We start from the raw sequence: 18,508 nt of genomic DNA on the forward strand, positions 1-18,508 counted from the left end.
GTTAATACTTTAATATTATTTTAATTATATTATATTGAAATTTTATTTTTACTCAATTATTATGTTTATTATTTAATAAATAACACCATTGCTTTTTTATTAATATTTTATCATAGTTCTATTATTTTGCTAATAGGTTATTATTATTTTAATTATTATTGTATTATTACTTTCACAATGTTTTATTATTTAACTATTAATGTTTTATTATTAGTTAATGAGTTGTTTATTAAAATTGTATTGCTATTATTATTAAGGAAATTTCCACTTTAGTACCCTGCACTATGGGGGTAGTGTCAAGTTAGTACCCGAACTTTCAAACGTGTCACTACAATACCTAAACTTTCAAAAGGTGTCAAGCTGGTCCCTACCATTAACCAACCATCAGTTATCTGCTGAAAATGTCAAAACTACCATTCAAGAGAATATATTGTTCATTATCTTCTACCTTGAGATTGAACAGCTATTTTCAAAGAAAAAGAGAGAAAAAACATGAAATATGATAGAGGGAAACAATAACTAAAAGAAAATAAATAACTAGGCAATAATGTGTTTTAGATCTTAAAGTAGAATATAGTGACTTCATTAGTCTAGAATTTCAAACACCTCAACCTGTTCAGTCTTAAGGTAGAAGACAATGAACAATGTCTTCTTTTGAAGGGTAGTTTTGATATTTTCAATAGATAAGTGACGATTGGTCAAGGTTTTTAAAAACAAATCGAAAACAGCATAGGTCAGGGGACGGGTTTTCGGTTAAGCGTTCAACCATTCGGGTCAAATGGTTTGACTCGTGATGTCATAAATAAATTAAAATAAAAAATAGTGTAAATAAAATTATCTAAATGCAAAAATAACAAAATATATAACAAATAGAAAAAAAGTACATAATTATCCTCTATGTTCTCCCTTCTTCTTCTTCACTACGATAAAGAGTAGAGCCAATGATCTCTATTCTAAAGATGGAGAAAGTTAAAAAAAAAACAATAAAATTAATAAAATAAAAGCAAGAGTATGAGAGGGAATGAGAATGAGAACAAGAGTTAGGGAAAATAAATGGAGAGATGGAAAGGGGAGGAGGAGCAACGACACTGTTCTCGTTGCTCACGAAGCAGAGTAGATGTGCTCCTTCGAAAACAAAAGCAATAATTTTGAGAGAACTTATGTAAAATCGCCGACCGTCGCTGCTTTTGTTTCTCCTCGTTGCTAATGACAAGAAGATGGAAATCCACCGCTGCAAAATCGTCAGCTGCAGTTGCTCTTGTTTCTTCTTACTGCTGATGATAAGAAGAAGGAAATCCGCCGCTGCTCCTTGTTGCTCACCACCGTAGATGAAGCCCTTTTGAGGAAGGAAATCTAGACGACAGTCACTAGTCGTTGTGATTCACCTTTGATCGACGTCAGTTGCGGCTGCCATAGGTCGTCGGTCGCACCAATGGAGTATGAGAAAGGAAGGCTGGAACTTGGAAGGGTTAGAAGTTAGAACGAAAATGAAATTTCATTCTAAGCCTAACTCGTAAGGGAGAATTTGGGATATGAATGATCTTTTTTTTAATCGGATGAAAATACATTTCGCCTACTCGTGTACCGCTACCTGGGTCGAACATTTAGCAGTTTGACCGCCTGAGTCAGCGATTTTTTGACTTTTTTAATGGTTTACAATATAACCAGACTCGGGGGCTGAACGATTACCGATTTTTTTGATCCGACTGTCCGGTCCGGTCTGGTTTTAAAAACCATGAGATTGGTTAATAGCAGGGATCAATTTGATACTTTTTGAAAGTTTAGGTACTGTAATGATACATATGAAAATTCGAATACTAACTTGACACTACCCCCAAAGTTCAGGGTATTAAAGTAGGATTTTCTATTTTCCTTTACTATTACTTTAATTAATATGTTATATTATCATTATAGTACTATTATTGTTAATAGTATTATGTTATTATAATACTATCATTTTATTAATAATTTACAACATTTTTGTTAATAGTTTATTAACATTTTATGATTTTATTATTAATATATTATTATTATCATCTTATATTCAACTAATAATATTTTATTTTTTATTAATATTAGGATTTAGGGGGTTTTTGCATGACTTCTTTATTTTTTGACTCCAGAATAGGAACCCCATTCCGTAGGGGTGCCTGAAATGGCCATTCTCCCATACGGGGGTTGGGGGGATCCCATCTCCTAAGAATGAGAATCGGAATCTCGTTCCTGCCAAATAAATAGTTGGACCACTCCGATTTCGATTTTAGCACCTATTTCAAGAAACCAAACGGACCCTTAAGATTGAAGATATGACTTTTGACTTTCAAGGTTGAAAATCGGTTTGGGTTGGGAGCTGGGACTAGGGTTGAGGTGTCCGGTTCGACGTAAGCAAATACGGTTGGGCTAAGGTTGGTCTTAACCCGATCCATTCCCCGCTGGAGGTGCATTCTCAGACCCAGCCTTTCACTTGCCACCCCAGGGTTTAAGTTCGAAAGATGTTTCCGTGAGTAACATCTTTCGCTCAATTTCAGTCTGTTTGCAGAGGCCGATATCTCTCTTCTGGTAATCGTCGTGACTCGTGAGTTTCTCTCTCTATCCATCTCGTTCTCTGTCAAGCGATTCCATGGTTCAGAAACGAAAAGCGCTTTTTTTTTTTTTTTAATCTTGTTAAGGGTTAGGGTTGTTTGGGCTTTTATTCCATTCGGATATTTTAGAAAAAAATTGTTTTGTAAGTCAGACTTCGATGTTTTTGCACTATCCTGCAGCTTTTGTTTGCAAATCGAATGAGAGGAACTTTCTTGATTATGAGCGTTTTTGCAGTTGCAGAATTTGTTTTGTGCCAATATATGTTTTTTGCTTCTCTTAGTTTGTTCCGATGGATTCGTTGAGCAGCCCCATTATGTACAAGTAATCACTTTTAGATTGTAACTTGGCGTTAGTTTTAGGATTAATTAGTTTGTTGGGTTTTCTGGTGAATGCATAATGAGTTTCCGTTGTTTGCATCGTGTTGGAGAAATGACTCCGTGAACTGGAAAACCAGCTTGGCTATTGAACCGTAGATTTCAAGGGAAGAGTCCTCTGGAATTTTGTAAACCAAGAGAAGCTGATTTACAAAACCACAGCGTGCAAAAATCTGTCTCGTTCTGGAATCGTGTGGATGGGGGGATAGTATCTGCTTCGGGAGCCTGTCTTTAGACTTAATTAGGAAACCATCTTCTTAATGTTGGAAGCTTACTTAGATGAGGGTTATTGCTTTCTTGAATCAGTTACATAGGTGTTGAGTGTGGAATTGACTCTATTTCTTAATACATTTACCTGAACTCAATTTTAATTAGTGCTTAATGTAAACATTGGACATGATTAATGATTTTTGCAGAAGATGTAATAGAGGGAACAAATAATTAGTAGGTAATTACCTTTTCTTCTGTTATCTTTATCCAAATAATAGGGGGAACAAATAGTGTTCCTTATCTTTGTTTTGTTTTTGCCTCCACATTTTTCGAGTGGTTCAGTTGATGGTGATGGGAGCCTATGTTATTTGGGTAACTTTCTGTTTTAGTAATTTGGATTAAGGGCATATTTAGTAACACCACTTGGTGTTTACTTTAGGGCCTGTTCGTTTGCTTTGAAGTCTTACATCTAAAAGTGCAATAATTACATTAAGAGGTATATTGGTATTGGTGAACTTTTTTTTTTCCTCTGAACTCTGAATGCATAGAATGTTGTTCTGAATTTTAAATTATTAAAATTATCAAACATCCATTTTGACCCCATATATGAGAATTTTTGTTTGTCTTTTTTGGGGTATCATTGGAAAACAAAAAGTTGTGTGCTTGCACTTTAAGAGGTAAGAGATAAGATGAAACAAACAACCATTTTTCTCTTAATGTTCAAAGATTCCTCTTAAGAGATAAGAGTTAAGAGGAAACAAACAGGCCCTTAGTAAAAAAAATGTGAGTATTCTATCAATTTGTGTTACCAAAGCATGAGTTAGCTAGTTAAGGGCCATACCAACTACATCAACTAGCCAGTCAATATCCATGATGTGATTGCATGGGGCTGCTAACTATCGGCTAGGTTGACTAGATTGATTAATAACTATCTAACTACTTTAAGAGTATAGAGTTGCAAATTGCCATAGACCCGGCTAAGTCTGTCCAGTCAATCTGGTCTAATAATTAACCGAGGAAATTATTATAATATTCAAGAATAATCCCTTGGAGGGAGAAATTATATATATATGAAGGCCCATGCCCCAAAGGGGGGAGATCCAGAACCTGAATCCTCATCTTCCCCTCTCTCTCTCTCTCTGAATTTCTCATAGATTTTCCTCTGCTCTGTCTGAGTTTCTCTCAGATCACTGACGTTCAACAGTGAACTACAGGTGGCCTGATCCCTCACCAGAGGGTACATAGCACAGCCTCTCCATAGGCTGGCCATTTTCCATCTTCCCCAACCCCTTTTCCTCAGATCTTAGGAGTTCTGACCACCTCAACCTTCTCCACGCACCTTACATCTAGTCAACCAAAAAATTGTGTTAAGCTTTATTTGTTTATTTATGTCTCTAGTTCTAAAATAATACTGTATATGCCTTCTAGTTTATTGTACGCATACTAGTTGTTTTATTCATTTGTGGTGGCACACTGGTCTAGTGATTAGTATATACAATGTAAATATGGAATAAAAATAAAAGAAGAGTGGTGGAAGATGAGTTCTTTTCAGCACTCTTTCAATCAGATATGTACTGGTGTGGATTTCCACAAACAAGGGGGCAACACCAAATAGTCAAGGTTCCACTCTTTCCTTAAAAATTAAATGACTACCTCTATCACAGCCTATCTAGCATTCTTTTTCCATGTTTGCAAAAGAACAATTATAAGCTACGTGTTCATTGCCATTTTTTGGTTGTTCTATATCACTTTTTATTGCATATTTCTATATATTAACTTATATATGTGATTGCTTCAATATCTTAAGCTCAGAATGTTTCCTTTTGCTGTTTACTATTCATGACTAGGCATGGGCGGAGCCAGAAATTTTTTTGTGAGGGGGGCCAAAACCTGAAGTGAAATGGGGGAGGGGGGAATAAGTATGGATGGGCCCATAGGGGGGGCAACCATTGGGGTGGAGAGTTTGGGGGGGGATTTACATGGAAAGCTCTATTTCCAAGTGAAGAATTCTGGACCATTGGGGGGGCCATGGCTCCCCTGGGTCCCCCATGGCTCTGCCCCTGTGACTAGGCACCAACTAGGGTTTAAGGAGGCTGGAGGTCAAAACATCTAGTCACTGCCTCACTACATTGACAAGATTACTATCAAATATCAATCTAGATGACTATCTGCAATTCAGAAACTAAATTAAAAGAATCCATAGGGCCTGTAGAAGGAAACTTCTTCTAATCTCTATGTTAGAATTTTCTTAGTTTCTTACTCTTTAATTGGCATGATTTGGTTTTGATGTTTTTTGTATCATCTCATCTGTTCATCAAGTAATGATTTACTAACTAAAATGGGGTAGTTGATTGTAGTAATAGATATGTCCTGTTATTCATCCAGGCCATAGTAAAGAGTTATTCATCATACTCATTGTACTAATAACATCCAGGCCATAGTAGTCGATTTGAAATGGGAAGCAAAGGTCGTATCCCACCTCCTCATCTGAGGAGATCTCTTCCTGGCCCTGGCATGATGCATCCTGATCCATTTGGTCCCGGCATCCGCCCTCCACCTGGTGGCTTTCCTCCTTTTGATATGATGCCCCCTCCAGAAATCATGGAACAGAAGCTTGCTGGACAGCATGTGGAGATGCAGAGACTTGCAACAGAGAACCAAAGGCTTGCAGCTACTCACGCAACTTTGAGGCAAGAACTTGCTGCAGCACAGCAGGAATTGCAGAGATTGCAGGCCCATATAAGCGTCATGAAGACAGATAAAGAACAGCAAATGAGCGGCCTCATGGATAAGATAGCCAAAATGGAAGTGGACCTGCAGGCTGCAGAACCTGTTAAAATGGAGTTGCAGCAGGCAAGAACTGAAGCCCAGACCTTAATTGCAGCAAGACAGGAGCTCATTTCAAAGGTGCAACAACTCACTCAGGATCTCCAGAGGACACACTCAGATGTTCAACAGGTTCCTTCTCTAATATCAGAACTTGACAGCCTCAGGCAGGAATATCAACACTGCAGGTATTGGTTATTTCATCATTTATCTGTTTCTTCTTCCTTGTTCTTAGTTTGGTTTTGAAGATGCAGATGGCTGCTTGCATGCTGATCTTGCAGGGCTACTTATGATTATGAAAAGAAACTATACAATGATCACCTTGAGTCGCTACAGGTGATGGAGAAAAACTATGTTTCCATGGCCAGGGAGGTAGAAAAACTTCGAGCAGAACTGGCTAACACCACTAACCTTGAGAGAAGAACTGGTAATTGTCCATCAAGTCTCATACCTACTTTGAATTTTCTGATTCTCACATCCTAACTTTCATGAATGTGGTATGTGCAGCCAATCAGAATGCAGGTGGGCCATATAGTGGCACACCATATAGTGGCATGTCTGGATACATGGAAAACGAGGCAACAGGAAACCATACTGTTGGACAAAATGCTTATGAGGATGGATATAGTGTTCCTCAGGTATCATGTCTTCCTTATACTGGATTTTGCTGATTTTGATCATATCAGTCTCAACTGTTTATGTCATATTGGGGGACTTGGGAGAAAGATACTCCCTCCCAACCACCTTCCTTTGTGCCATGTTGAAAAGATTTTTTAACTGACTTGGATAAAAATATCATGAATCACTGCTGAGATTGTTGATTTAAGGATTTTCTTGCAATATTAAATGGCTGTTATCTTTAAACTATTTATTTTGATGTCTAAGATTTTCAGCATCATAGAAGCTCCTTAAAGATATATATATTTATAATCTTCTACTTGTGAAAATGGTAAAGTTTTGTCTGATCTAAGTTTATCAGTGTGCTTTCACTACATGCCAAAATGGGGGGGGGGGTACTTATTACATTATTCTGATGTCTAAAATTTTCAGCATCATAGAAGCTCCTCCTTAAAGATGGTTATAATCTTCTACTTGTGAAAATGGTATAGTTAAGTTTGGTGACATCTAAGTTTGTCTGTGTGTTTGCACTACATGTCAAAATGGGGGTACTTGTTACATCTTTTGTGATAAGTGAAGAAACTAAACTAAATTCTGTAAAGCATTATCCCATCTATTTAGGGTCAATTAAACAAATCATTCTTTTTTCCCTTTCTGCATTATCAAGGGCTATGCCCTTTGCAAAATATTATCCCATCTCCAAGCTCTGTGTTTAAAACTCCAATAAAATCTTAAATAGTGCTGGTCTTTGGAATAAAGTAAAGTTTTAATAACAACAACTACTCAATAATCTCTTCCCTTTCTTTAGGGTTGTGGAGTGCCTGTCCATAGCTCTAATTGGTCCTTTCATTATGTGTTTTGCTTTTTAATATACAACGCAATGCTGTTGCCCTTTTTTCTAAAAAAGAATAAGAAAGAAGGTGAAGTTTTAATGAGCTTGTATTTACGGCTGGAGTACCTAATATTCTGGAAATATAACCGTATTGTAATTTGAACGGAAGGCTGAATTGAATCAAATCATGCTTCATATCATAAGCCATAAGATTATTTTTTGTTATTTTAAAACTTCTGTCAAACAATTAAAAACATATATACATTTTTGATAGATAATGATAATGAAAATTTTATTAAATAAAGAACTAAGTATTCATCATACAATTCCCCACAAAGAGGCGCGAGGTCTGCCAGCCCATTTGCCGATCTTCTTTCCCATTGAACTGTGACTGAAATATTTGAAGCCAGCCACTTAAATCTTCTCAAAGCCCCCCCGTACGGCTAGGCTGCTGTCTCTGGTTCTTTTAGCCATCTAATAACCAATTTGGAATCACCTTCAATCATTAAATGCTCCACTGCCAACTCTCTTGCATATTCTGCTCCTTGTAACACAGCTTGGAGTTCTGCATATACAGAGTCTCCCCACCCTATAGGACCAGAAACTAGAGCTACAATCTGGCCCTCATCATTTCTGAAGACTTCCCCTATTCCAAATGGCCCTGGGTTGCACAAACTACTGCCATCAAAATTTAGTTTAATGACACCTGCATTAGGAGGCTTCCAATCCACCACCGGCTTGCTTCTGATTGCAGAACTTTTAGCTAGTTGTTCCCATTTTCTCCTTATGTCATCGAAAGTGTAGGTGGAAAACAGATCCACGGATTTTACCCAACTTATGGCCCTACACAGGATACTTTCTCACACACATGTTTGATCCCTCTCCTTGTGATTAAAGATTCTAGCATTTCGTTCCTCCCACACAGTCCACACCAAAGTAGCTCTAACACACCTCCACAAAACTCTTCCTCTTCTCTTTGGCCACCTGAAAGTTGTAGGATTAAAAAGATTGCAAATCTGCACTGATTCTGTCCACCTGCACCCGAAAAGATCAAAAAGCTTTTCCCAGAGGCCTACGTCAAAAGGGCAAGTGATTAGTATATGGTAGCAACTTTCCTTGTTAGCTTTGCATAGGGTGCACCAGTTAGGAGAGATACAAAGATTAGGTCTTCTTTTTTGCAAAACATCCAAAGTGTTGATTTTCCCGAGGGAGACTTCCCAACAAAGGGCTCCAACTTTAGGAGGGACAGGTTTGGACCAAACTTCCTTGTTATGAAAAGGTTGAGGCAATGGAGAGGAGCACAAGGAAGCAAAGAAGGAGGCACAAGAAAAGGAACCTGAAGGTAATGGCTTCCACATATGGGAGTCTACAGAAGGAGGGTCCAAGCAAACAAAATCAATAGTTTTGAGGAGCAAAGCAGCCTGGTCAAGCTCATAATCTCTCAAACCTCTTCTAAAACCCAGATTCCAGTTTATGCCAGAAGAAAAGGATGATGATACAAACCTTTGAATTGGCCCATTTTTAAAACACGAGATGGAATACAAGGAGGGAAAGAGGTCCTTGAGGGCACAATCACCAATCCAAACATCCTCCCAAAACAAAACCCTATCTCCAATACTAACATCGTACCTGGTCAGGTTTAGGAAAACGGGAAGAATACTATGAATAGCCTCCCATGGGGATTTCAGCGTAGCACGCCGAGATACACTAGCATCCCATCCATTGTCTGCAACACCATGCACACTCCTTACTACTTTATGCCAAAGTCTCTCCCTTTCTAGAGGCCACCTCCATAGTCATTTACCTAATAATGTTGTATTTTTCTTCCTTAGATTGCCTAATCCCAATCCCCCCTGCTCTTTCCTCCTACACACTATTTCCCACCTAACCACATGATCCTTCCTCCCTTCCCCTGACCCCCACAAGAAATCCCTTATGACTTTCTCTACCTTCAAAATCACCTTTTGTGGCATTCTAAAAGACAGATAGAAGGTAAGTTGGCAAGTTCGCAAGAGTAGCTCTACTTAAAGTGATCTGACCTCCAAGGGAAATGTAGTTTCTCTTCCAAACTGCCAACTTCTTTGTGCATTTTTCTACGATCGAATTCCGAAATCTTCCTTCTCTCGGATTATCTCCTAGAGGCATACCCAAGTACTTCAAGGGCCAACTAGATGTAAGGCAACCTAAGGACTTTGCTACCTTACTCAATTCCTCCATCTCCAAATTTACCCCCACTACACAACTCTTTTCAAAATTGACCTTCATCTTTGACACGCATTCAAACAACTTTATTACTCCTTTCAAGTTTCTAGCCTTTGAGGGATCTCCAGTCTCACAAAAAATGATTGTGTCATCGCAAATTGCAAGTGTGACACCACAATACCCTCTCTTCCTACCCTCCATCCTCTAAACATATCAACCCATCAGCTCTCAAAATGAGCCTACTAAATACATCGGATACCAAGGTGAAAAGGAAAGGAGAAAGAGGATCCCCTTGTCTCAACCCTCTAGAGGCTGGAAAGAAGTCTCTATCCACTCTGTTAACTAAAACTGAAAAATGGCAAGTTTTTAAACAAGCCCCAATCCAACCACACCATTTCTCTCCAAACCCAAAATTCCTCAGGGCTTCCAACAAAAAAGACCTATTGACCATGTCATATGCTTTTTCCAAGTCCAGTTTACATACAAAACCTTTCTTCTCCCTTCTCTTGAAGTCCTTCACACATTCATTTGCTATCAAGATTTGATCTATGATCTGTCTACTTTGAATAAAGGCCCCTTGTGATTGGCTTATTAAAGTTGGCAGGGCTGATTTTAACCTTAACGACAACACTTTGGCCAAAATTTTATAAATGCTAGTCACTAGACTGATGGGTCTAAAGTCTTTTGGTTGAACAACCTCTCCCTTTTTAGGGATCAAAGCTAGGAAGGTGGAGTTGATCCCTGGACTTATAAAGTGAGTCTCCGCAAACTCTTCAAATACTGCCAACAGATCTAACTTGATGATATCCCAACAATACTGAATGAAAGCTATAGTGAAACCGTCAGGTCCAGGAGTTTTAGATCTATCCATTGAAAACACGACTCCCTTTATTTCTTCCAATTCAAACTCCTTTTCCAACTGATTTGCCACCTGTAAGTCCAATCTAGGCCACTCTAACCCATCCACTCTAAGCCTCACATCCCCCTGTCTTTTGTAAATTGCCTTGAAATGATTCGTGAAAACATTAGCAATCTCCTCTTGATCATCCACTACTTCGCCATTAATCTCTAACTTTTCCACGAAGTTTTTTCTCCTTCTTCCATTAGCGATTGCGTGGAAAAATTTAGTATTACCATTCCCTTCCTTAATCCATTGATGCCTCGATTTTTGTCTCCAACACATCTCTCCCCTTGGCACTATCTCTTCCAATTCCTTCTTCTGAGAGAGAGTTGTGTCCTTCTTTTTCATCCAAAAGTTCAATCTGGGAAATAACACTTAATTTCTTCTCCTTCACTCTCCCGAAATGCTCCCTATTCCACTTTTTAATTTTACATTTTAGCCTTTGAATTTTCCTATGAAATTTGACACCCCTCCCAAGGGTACCCACCACTTCTTCACTCCACCACTCTTTGACCTTTGAGTAAAGTCTGGATGTGTTAACCACATATTTTCAAATCTGAAAGGTTTAGGCCCACCTAGGAAATTCCTAGTTCCAATGCTTATCGGCCAATGGTCTGAAGTGACTCTTGGCAAGGCCCTAGCTGATAGACCTAACCAATGCTCTCCCCAATCTGAACTAAAGATGAACCTATCCAACTTAGAGCATCTCGGGTTAGATTGTAGGTTGGACCAAGTGAAGACAGCTTGTTGGAGGGGGGTTTCTAACAAACCACACTCATTAATAAACTCATTGAATTTCCTCATGCTAATTGTGATCGCTTGATTGGGGTTATTGGTCTCATTTGTAAACCTAATCGCATTAAAATCCCCACCTGAACACCACGGACCCTCCCACAAACCCCTTATATCATAGAGCTCTTCCGACATTTCGCCTCTCTCTCCATATCTATTCGGGCCATAGACATTCGTCATTACCCAGGTAAACTCTTCTCCCACACCCTTAAATTTCAAAGAAATCGTAAACCGACCTATTAGCTCTTCCATTGGCTCCACTACCTCTTTCCTCCACAAAGTCAAAAACATATATACTAAAAAATTAAAATATAAAAAGCGAATTTACCCCATTTTTAATCCACATTTACCATATATGCAGTGTACGTGACTTTTTTTTGATAAATAAAGGATTATAAAAGAGGGTTTAGGTTCCCTCAACAGAACATTTACAAGTGTGTGAAGCAAAAGGATGGATGGAAGATAAAGAATTAACTAATATCACAACATCAAAACTATTATCAAAAAATAATCTCCCCCAGTATGAACAAAAATGCTGACATTAAAAATGGAGAAAACTCTTATGGCAACAGGCCACCTGATATAGTCTTCTCAATCCTTCCAAAGGCTGCCTCCACAGGCTGTGCCAAGTTTTTAAAACCCTGCTATTGTACTTTTAAAGACACCAATAGACTTCAAGGGACATTAATTTCCAAACGAGATTTTGCCTCTAGAGATGAAACCTTGACTTGCCCAAGCAAATGCCAAACATTGAATACTACCAGGAAGCACTCAACACCTATTAAACTGGTTCACAAAGTGGGTCCATACCCTGTTGGATACTGGGCACACCAATAGCAGGGCTGAATGAGTTTAGAATCATTATAACAAATGCCACAAGCTGCATCCATCTGCAATCCTCACTCAACCAGCAATTCCCTAGTGGGGATCCTCCCCAATATTGGCTGTCCAAAAACAGAAAATCATCTTGACTCGGCCCTAGAAGTCCAAATCCATTTCCATAGAACTGTTTCTGCCTCCTAAATTAAAAAGAGATTTTATAGGTCTTGGCAGAAAAGATGCCTGATCCATCAGCTTCCCATCACCATTTGTCACTTAGTGCTGGATTAGGAGAGTGATTAGACAATAGTTCTAAGCATTTGGAGCAGACCAGCAGACTCCCGATCCTGAAATTCCTACACAGCATTGGTGACCATTCTGGCCTGTTCCCCAAGATTTCATAAGAATTCCTAACAGAGGCATCCTTGTCCAGTATATAGTGTATACAACTTGTATATCAGAACTGCAAGATTATATATTTAATTTTGACTAGAAAGTCAATTAACTCTTATATAATGGCCCCTTAACCTACATATGATAGAAAATAAACTCGCAAGTTTTCTGAGTAGGTATTAAGTAACCTAAATAATTTTTTTTTCAATAAATAATTTAAGATTTCATTAAGAAAAGAGCTGGAAGTTTGTATTTCCATCTCTAAATAAATTTTATTCTCACAAGGGTTTTAAAACAGTTGTCCCTTGAAAAGAAAAATTAAAAAGAAGCAAGGGATTTTTTTTTTATTTTTTATTTTTGATGAATAAAAGAAGAAGCAAGGGAATGATAAAGTAGAGAGCTATATTTTGATTGAATACCGATAAAAAAACTATATCCTCATTAAGCTAATTTGAATCTTGTGAATAATATAATTCGAAATATCCATAATTGATTTAAAAGATTTAAACAGCAAATTAAAACTCTTTTAAAAGAAAAGGATTAATATGTAATGGTCTGACTGAAACCCTGGTTTGGATTGTGAATTGTATTGTAATTTGTGAAATTTTGACAATTATGCAGTACAGTTTTAAGCTTGCAGTCAAAGTGGCAATGTATGAATTTGGGGCCAAAATGTAAATGAAGAATAAGGATAGAACTCCCTTTACTGATAGGAGGGTTCACAACTAGTGGCCAGAAAGCCTTCTCTTCTTTATTTTTGTTTCAATAGATAGCCTTCTCCTCTTCTTTATTCGTTCTTGTTATTCCTTCAGTGAAACTTTGGTAGGAAGTTTGATGACCCAAGCTTATCGTCAAATTTCCTGCTCTTATCCCCTGTTACCGGACCTTTTCTATATTCTGGGTTCACCCCCAATTAATATTAGAGCAAGTTTCTAGGACCCAACTTACCCTGAGGAACTGCCCTGCTGGATTGAGATAGCCTATTTATAGGCCATTCTTTTAAAATGCTACATACTCGTAAGGTTTATGCTTTTAATTTGAGGCATGAAAGCGATCCACATGTCACATGTTATATGTTACATTCTTTTTTTGGGTCTTTCAAAGGTCAGCTCCCTATATGCCTCCAGAAATGAGAAAGAACATAACTCTAATTCTGCCAATCCTGATTGAAATTTGACCACAAATACGATATACTTGTTCTTAAGTTCCTGACCTATTTAGTGGTCTTCATTGCAATCACAATGTAATGAACTCGTAAGTAATCAAATTAATATTCTTACATCACTGTGCAGCATGTCCTAGCAGCAGACAGCAGACTGTAACCCTTTGATCATAAAACACAGGAAATAAACAATAATATCACTGAAAACTGAACTGTTAGTCTCGTTGTGCAGAGACCTAAACAATAAGGAATCACGGATTGAAACAGTTTAGCTACGAGTTTCAAATGCTGTCGCACAAAGTGGTATGGAAGCAAAACTGGGAAATTTGCTCATATAATTTTTTAACTAAATATAATACCAAAATAGCAGCAGGACTGGCCATTCAATTAGTGGTTAATTGAGTGGATTTGGCCACAATTGAGCATTACAAATTGTCAACCAAGTTGTTAAAGATTCTTCACTGCCATTTCATGTTTATTTCTCAGGCAGTTAGGTTGACAAAAATTCATTCCATTTTTTTTTAACCAAACAGGGACGTGGACCCCCTCCTGGTTCTGCTGCTGCTGCTGCATATGGTGGAGGCCCACCTGGTCCTACTGCACGTGCTGGATATGAGGCATCCAGAGGGCCTAGCTATGATGCCAATAGAGGGCCTGGTTATGATTCAAATAGAGGCCCTGGATACGATGCACCAAGAGGAGGTTCAGGGTACGATGCACCGAGAGGTCCCGGATATGATGCACCAAGAGGAGGTTCAGGGTATGATGCACCAAGAGGAGGTTCAGGATACGATGCAACAAGAAACGCTGGTTATGAAGCACAACCCAGAGGTGCAGCTGGATCCCAGGGACAGGTACAATCTGCAAATAATCTACCTTATGGCTCAGCAACCCCTCCTGCTCGTGCTGGTGGCGGGGGATATGATGCCCCTCGTGGTGGGAATCCTGTTAGGCGATGAGTTTGTGCTGTCATCATTTATAGTCCGGTGCTCTTAAAAACTGCTTTACTAAGTGGGCTATTGGAGAGATTCTGTTTACATGATGTTTTTTTTTTTTTTTGGTCTCGTACTTCATTTCCTTTTAACTCAAGACATGTGTTGTTGATGATTGGAAACTCCACATTTACAGGGCAATCTGTGAACTGAGTGTAGGCATGCTTGTCTGGAGGAGCATGATATTAATGAAATTGGGGAGTTCCTCAGGGGGGGTGGTTCTTTTCATTCCTGCTATGCATTTTTCTTGTTCTGAACAACCCTCTTTTTCTTACTATAGCAGGTGAATGGATCCTGATTTGTCTTTTTGTGATAAAATGGATTGGTAAGACGTAAGCCCTTATAGGTGTGATAAGGCGTGGTTGAACGCTTATTATTATAGCAGTTGTTTGCTAATAAACAAAAAACAACTGCCACATGAATCTTGTTGGTTTTTATTTGTTTTTTAATTTCTACGTCAGAAAAAAAAAACAAAAAATATATCTTCAAATGTAACAAATAACAAGTTTGGTTTTATTTCAAAGAAACAACACATTTTTTAAACCATAAAAAGTAGTGGTTATTAAAATAAAAACAATTTTTGTAGTATAAAGATTATATGACTATGGAATTTGTTTAATTAATTAGGCTTAATTTGGAAGGAGTACAAATACAAATATGTACAATACAATTTCGTACAAAATATAAGATTTTGCTCTATACATATTTGTATTTGTAAAGCATGCTCTCTTAAGGTATGCCCTCCAAAAGTGGCCACATGTCCCAAAATGATACTATCATACAGTACACACTGATATGTTTGTATGCTTTGAACTCGGCCTACAAATTTCATGTCATACGTAGGTGGTATTCAAAAATCTGATTTTGAATTTGAGGTTTGACATAATTGAATAAAATTCGGATAATTTATTCATATCGAATAGTTAATCAGATTAGATTCGATTGATTATTTAATTCTTATAATATATATATATATTTTATATGGTTTATATGTATAATAATTAAATTATATATTTTTATACTTAATATAAATAAAATATTTATTTTATATATTTATTAACTGCCTAAAATAATTAATTGGTCGAATTTGAATCGAATCAAATATTCAAATATTTAATTAAATTTGTATATATTGAGTTAAATTTAGATAGTGAATTTTCTAATTGGATTCGAATTTGAATAGTCTGATTCAATTTGAATTCAATCTGATTACATCTCTACATGTATTCTCCAGAGCTTGTGTTCGGAATGCAGAATTCATGGTCAAAATGATATATTGAGAGAGTAGATTAAATGAAACTTTTTTTTTATTCTGACCTCTTGTTAGGAGACATGACATATCATAAGTTATTAAGTGAAACGACCTAAATCATTGAATTCTAAGTATTCATCTTATTACTAATCCAGAACACCGATACAATAGAACTGTATTGATATTTTGAACTTAAATTAATTGAAAATTTAGCTAAATTGGCTCATTTGACTTAGAGCACTCTAGATAAATTATTCAAAGAGGCCGAAGTGGATGATCCTTCGAATGAATGATAAGCAGCAGATTTGGGCTCTATACATTTTCCCACAAAATATAGCTTATAATTATAGCCTGTTCATGAAGAATTCAGATTTCCTACCCACACCTACCCATATGATATTTACAGCTGTACATCGAGAATATTTCCCATGACATGCAAATAGGGGAGATGTTCTCAATGTGCAAATGTAATGAGGCGTGGGTAGGATGTAGGAGATTTGAACTTTATGTGAGGGCCCACCTTGAAGACTAGATGATGTTGCATTTTATCCCCTCCCAAATGGCAGGGAAAGGGTTTTATTCCATGATTTGGCTCCATTTGGTTTGCAAGAAAGGATGGGAAAAGAGAAATATTCCTAAATGTTTTTTTTTTCCCTCATATTTGATTGTTGGGATACAATGGATTGAGATGAGAAAAGAGTGAGATACAGGATCCCGAAAACAAGTGAGTGAGATCCCATCAAAATAGTGCGACCTTGGTGCGAAAGGAAAAAAGTGAGATGTGTCTAAGAAAAATTATCTGGCTTTGTCAGACCAGAAACAAGATAGTCTCTTGTCCCTTCCACCCAGCGTCCCAACGGTCATATCTTTGACGGTTTCTCTGATGATCTCGAGCAAAGGTGAGACCTGATTTATCTCTTGCAATGCAAGCCATCAACCATTTTCACTATGTGGCAATCTCTGCAATGACTGAACCTGTTCTTCACTAGTTCCTACAGAGAAAAACTCCATTCTTTTTGTGCAGTCAAGACTTGCATTTTGTTTTCTTTTTCCTGTGTTCATATTCTAACCTAACGATGGAAATCCTCATTGCATCTATCGCTACTTTATTCTCTCAAAATCTTGCATGTATTTGTTTACCATTAGATCTATATTTTATTTATTTATTTATTTTGAGATCACTTGGTCATTTCTAACCCAACGACTTGGTTATTTCGATTGCATCTATTAGCAAAAAAACTAGATCTAACCCTCTTGAATATTGCGTTTTATTTGTTAGTCAGATCATTTTTATTAGAGTTCTTATTACTTTGTTCTTCTATGGCATTTGAGTGATAGTGCATTGAATTAAAAAAAAAAAAAGGCTAAGTTTCTTTTGCAAATAAAGTAGATTGGTAGTTAGTTTAAGGGCAGGATTATTTAAAAAAAAAAGTGGCCAAAGAGGGAGAAGGGTGTTTATCCAACCCAAGTTTCTCATCATTCCAACAACAAATTGATATTTCTACAAATTAAGAGGAAGAAATATGAAGGGGTGCAAGAAATTTAGTTTAGATCTAATGATTTTCCCACAAAACAAACATGGGAAAAGTAATTTTCCCTTACATAACCAAACGATGAAAAGTGAAAAGTTCACACTTTCTCATCCCATCCCATCCCATCCCACCCCTTCCCTTATTAGGTGTAATTTTGGAATAAAAGACATTGTATGGATGCTCTTTTACATTTTTTGTATGGGTTTGTGGCCATTTTAGATGGAAATTAAGGTGGTGTTCAATAACATGTTCATATTATAGATGGAACATTTCGGTCTATGCCACAGGATGAATTCCCCGTTCGGTTCGTCGTAGATGGGATCAATCCACACTATATTGTGGACTGTCCTCGTCCACACCCCAAAATCTCGGCCACACATCTCGTGGATGTGTCTAATCCACAACATTCTCACACTCTATTTTAATCAATACATCTCTTCTACATTTTTTTTTCTTTTTAATTTTTATATTTTAAAACAATGTTTTTTTAATTTATCAAAAAAAAGATTTTATAATTTTAATTATAGCACAACCTAACAATACTCCTTCTCCACTCTTTATTTATTTATTTAAATATTACTTTTTTTAATGTTTTATCAATAAAATAATATTTTAATATTTAAAATAATTTATTTATTTATTATTTTACTATCATTTTTGTTAAATTTAATATTTATTGGTTAATATTAATTTATCAATGCCTTTTCAATATATATATCATATAAAATGCAAAAATTAGACATTTTATGATCGATTATGTAGATCATTCATAAACTGTATATGAGATACATTGAGTCAAAAAGTGTGGTGTGGACTGGTCCATACCACACCTATAGAACAACACGTGGATGTGGACTGGTCCAATCCACAGTTCAAAATAACTATGGATTGTGGTGTAGTGTAGATTGGTCATTGTCACAAGTGTGGTGTGGACCGGTCCACACCTATCAATTTCTCATCTACACTAAAAAACACCCCTAAAACTTTCCTTATGGGAAGGTTGTTTAATTATGTGTTTGG

The 18,508-nt window shown here is 37.0% G+C and overlaps 1 protein-coding gene across 2 annotated transcripts; it reads left to right on the forward strand.

Annotated features, from left to right (window-relative positions):
- Window positions 1–2,306: 2,306 nt before the first annotated feature.
- Window positions 2,307–14,932, forward strand: LOC148863464 (sarcolemmal membrane-associated protein). 2 transcript variants are annotated; one of them, XM_088980302.1, is made up of 5 exons: window positions 2,307–2,559; window positions 5,602–6,181; window positions 6,275–6,420; window positions 6,501–6,631; window positions 14,246–14,932. In XM_088980302.1, exons 2-5 carry the CDS (start codon window positions 5,622–5,624, stop codon window positions 14,669–14,671), a joined length of 1,263 nt encoding a protein of 420 aa, XP_088836428.1. In that variant the 5' UTR covers window positions 2,307–2,559; window positions 5,602–5,621; the 3' UTR covers window positions 14,672–14,932. The 2 variants fall into 2 exon arrangements, with proteins under 2 accessions (XP_088836428.1, XP_088836426.1); XM_088980300.1 differs by having other exon boundaries at window positions 2,359–2,575.
- The last annotated feature ends 3,576 nt before the right edge of the window (window positions 14,933–18,508 follow it).

This window comes from Nelumbo lutea, chromosome 3 (assembly GCF_056320005.1).
Source record: "Nelumbo lutea isolate HS-2025 chromosome 3, American lotus-T2T, whole genome shotgun sequence".
Lineage (NCBI taxonomy): Eukaryota > Viridiplantae > Streptophyta > Magnoliopsida > Proteales > Nelumbonaceae > Nelumbo > Nelumbo lutea.

Coding starts and splice junctions, on each gene's coding strand:
- LOC148863464 (XM_088980302.1), top strand. CDS start 5,622: ATGGGAAGCAAAGGTCGTATCCCACCTCCTCATCTGAGGAGATCTCTT. Junction 6,182..6,274: donor CAGGAATATCAACACTGCAG/GTATTGGTTATT, acceptor CTGATCTTGCAG/GGCTACTTATGATTATGAAA. Junction 6,632..14,245: donor ATGGATATAGTGTTCCTCAG/GTATCATGTCTT, acceptor TTAACCAAACAG/GGACGTGGACCCCCTCCTGG.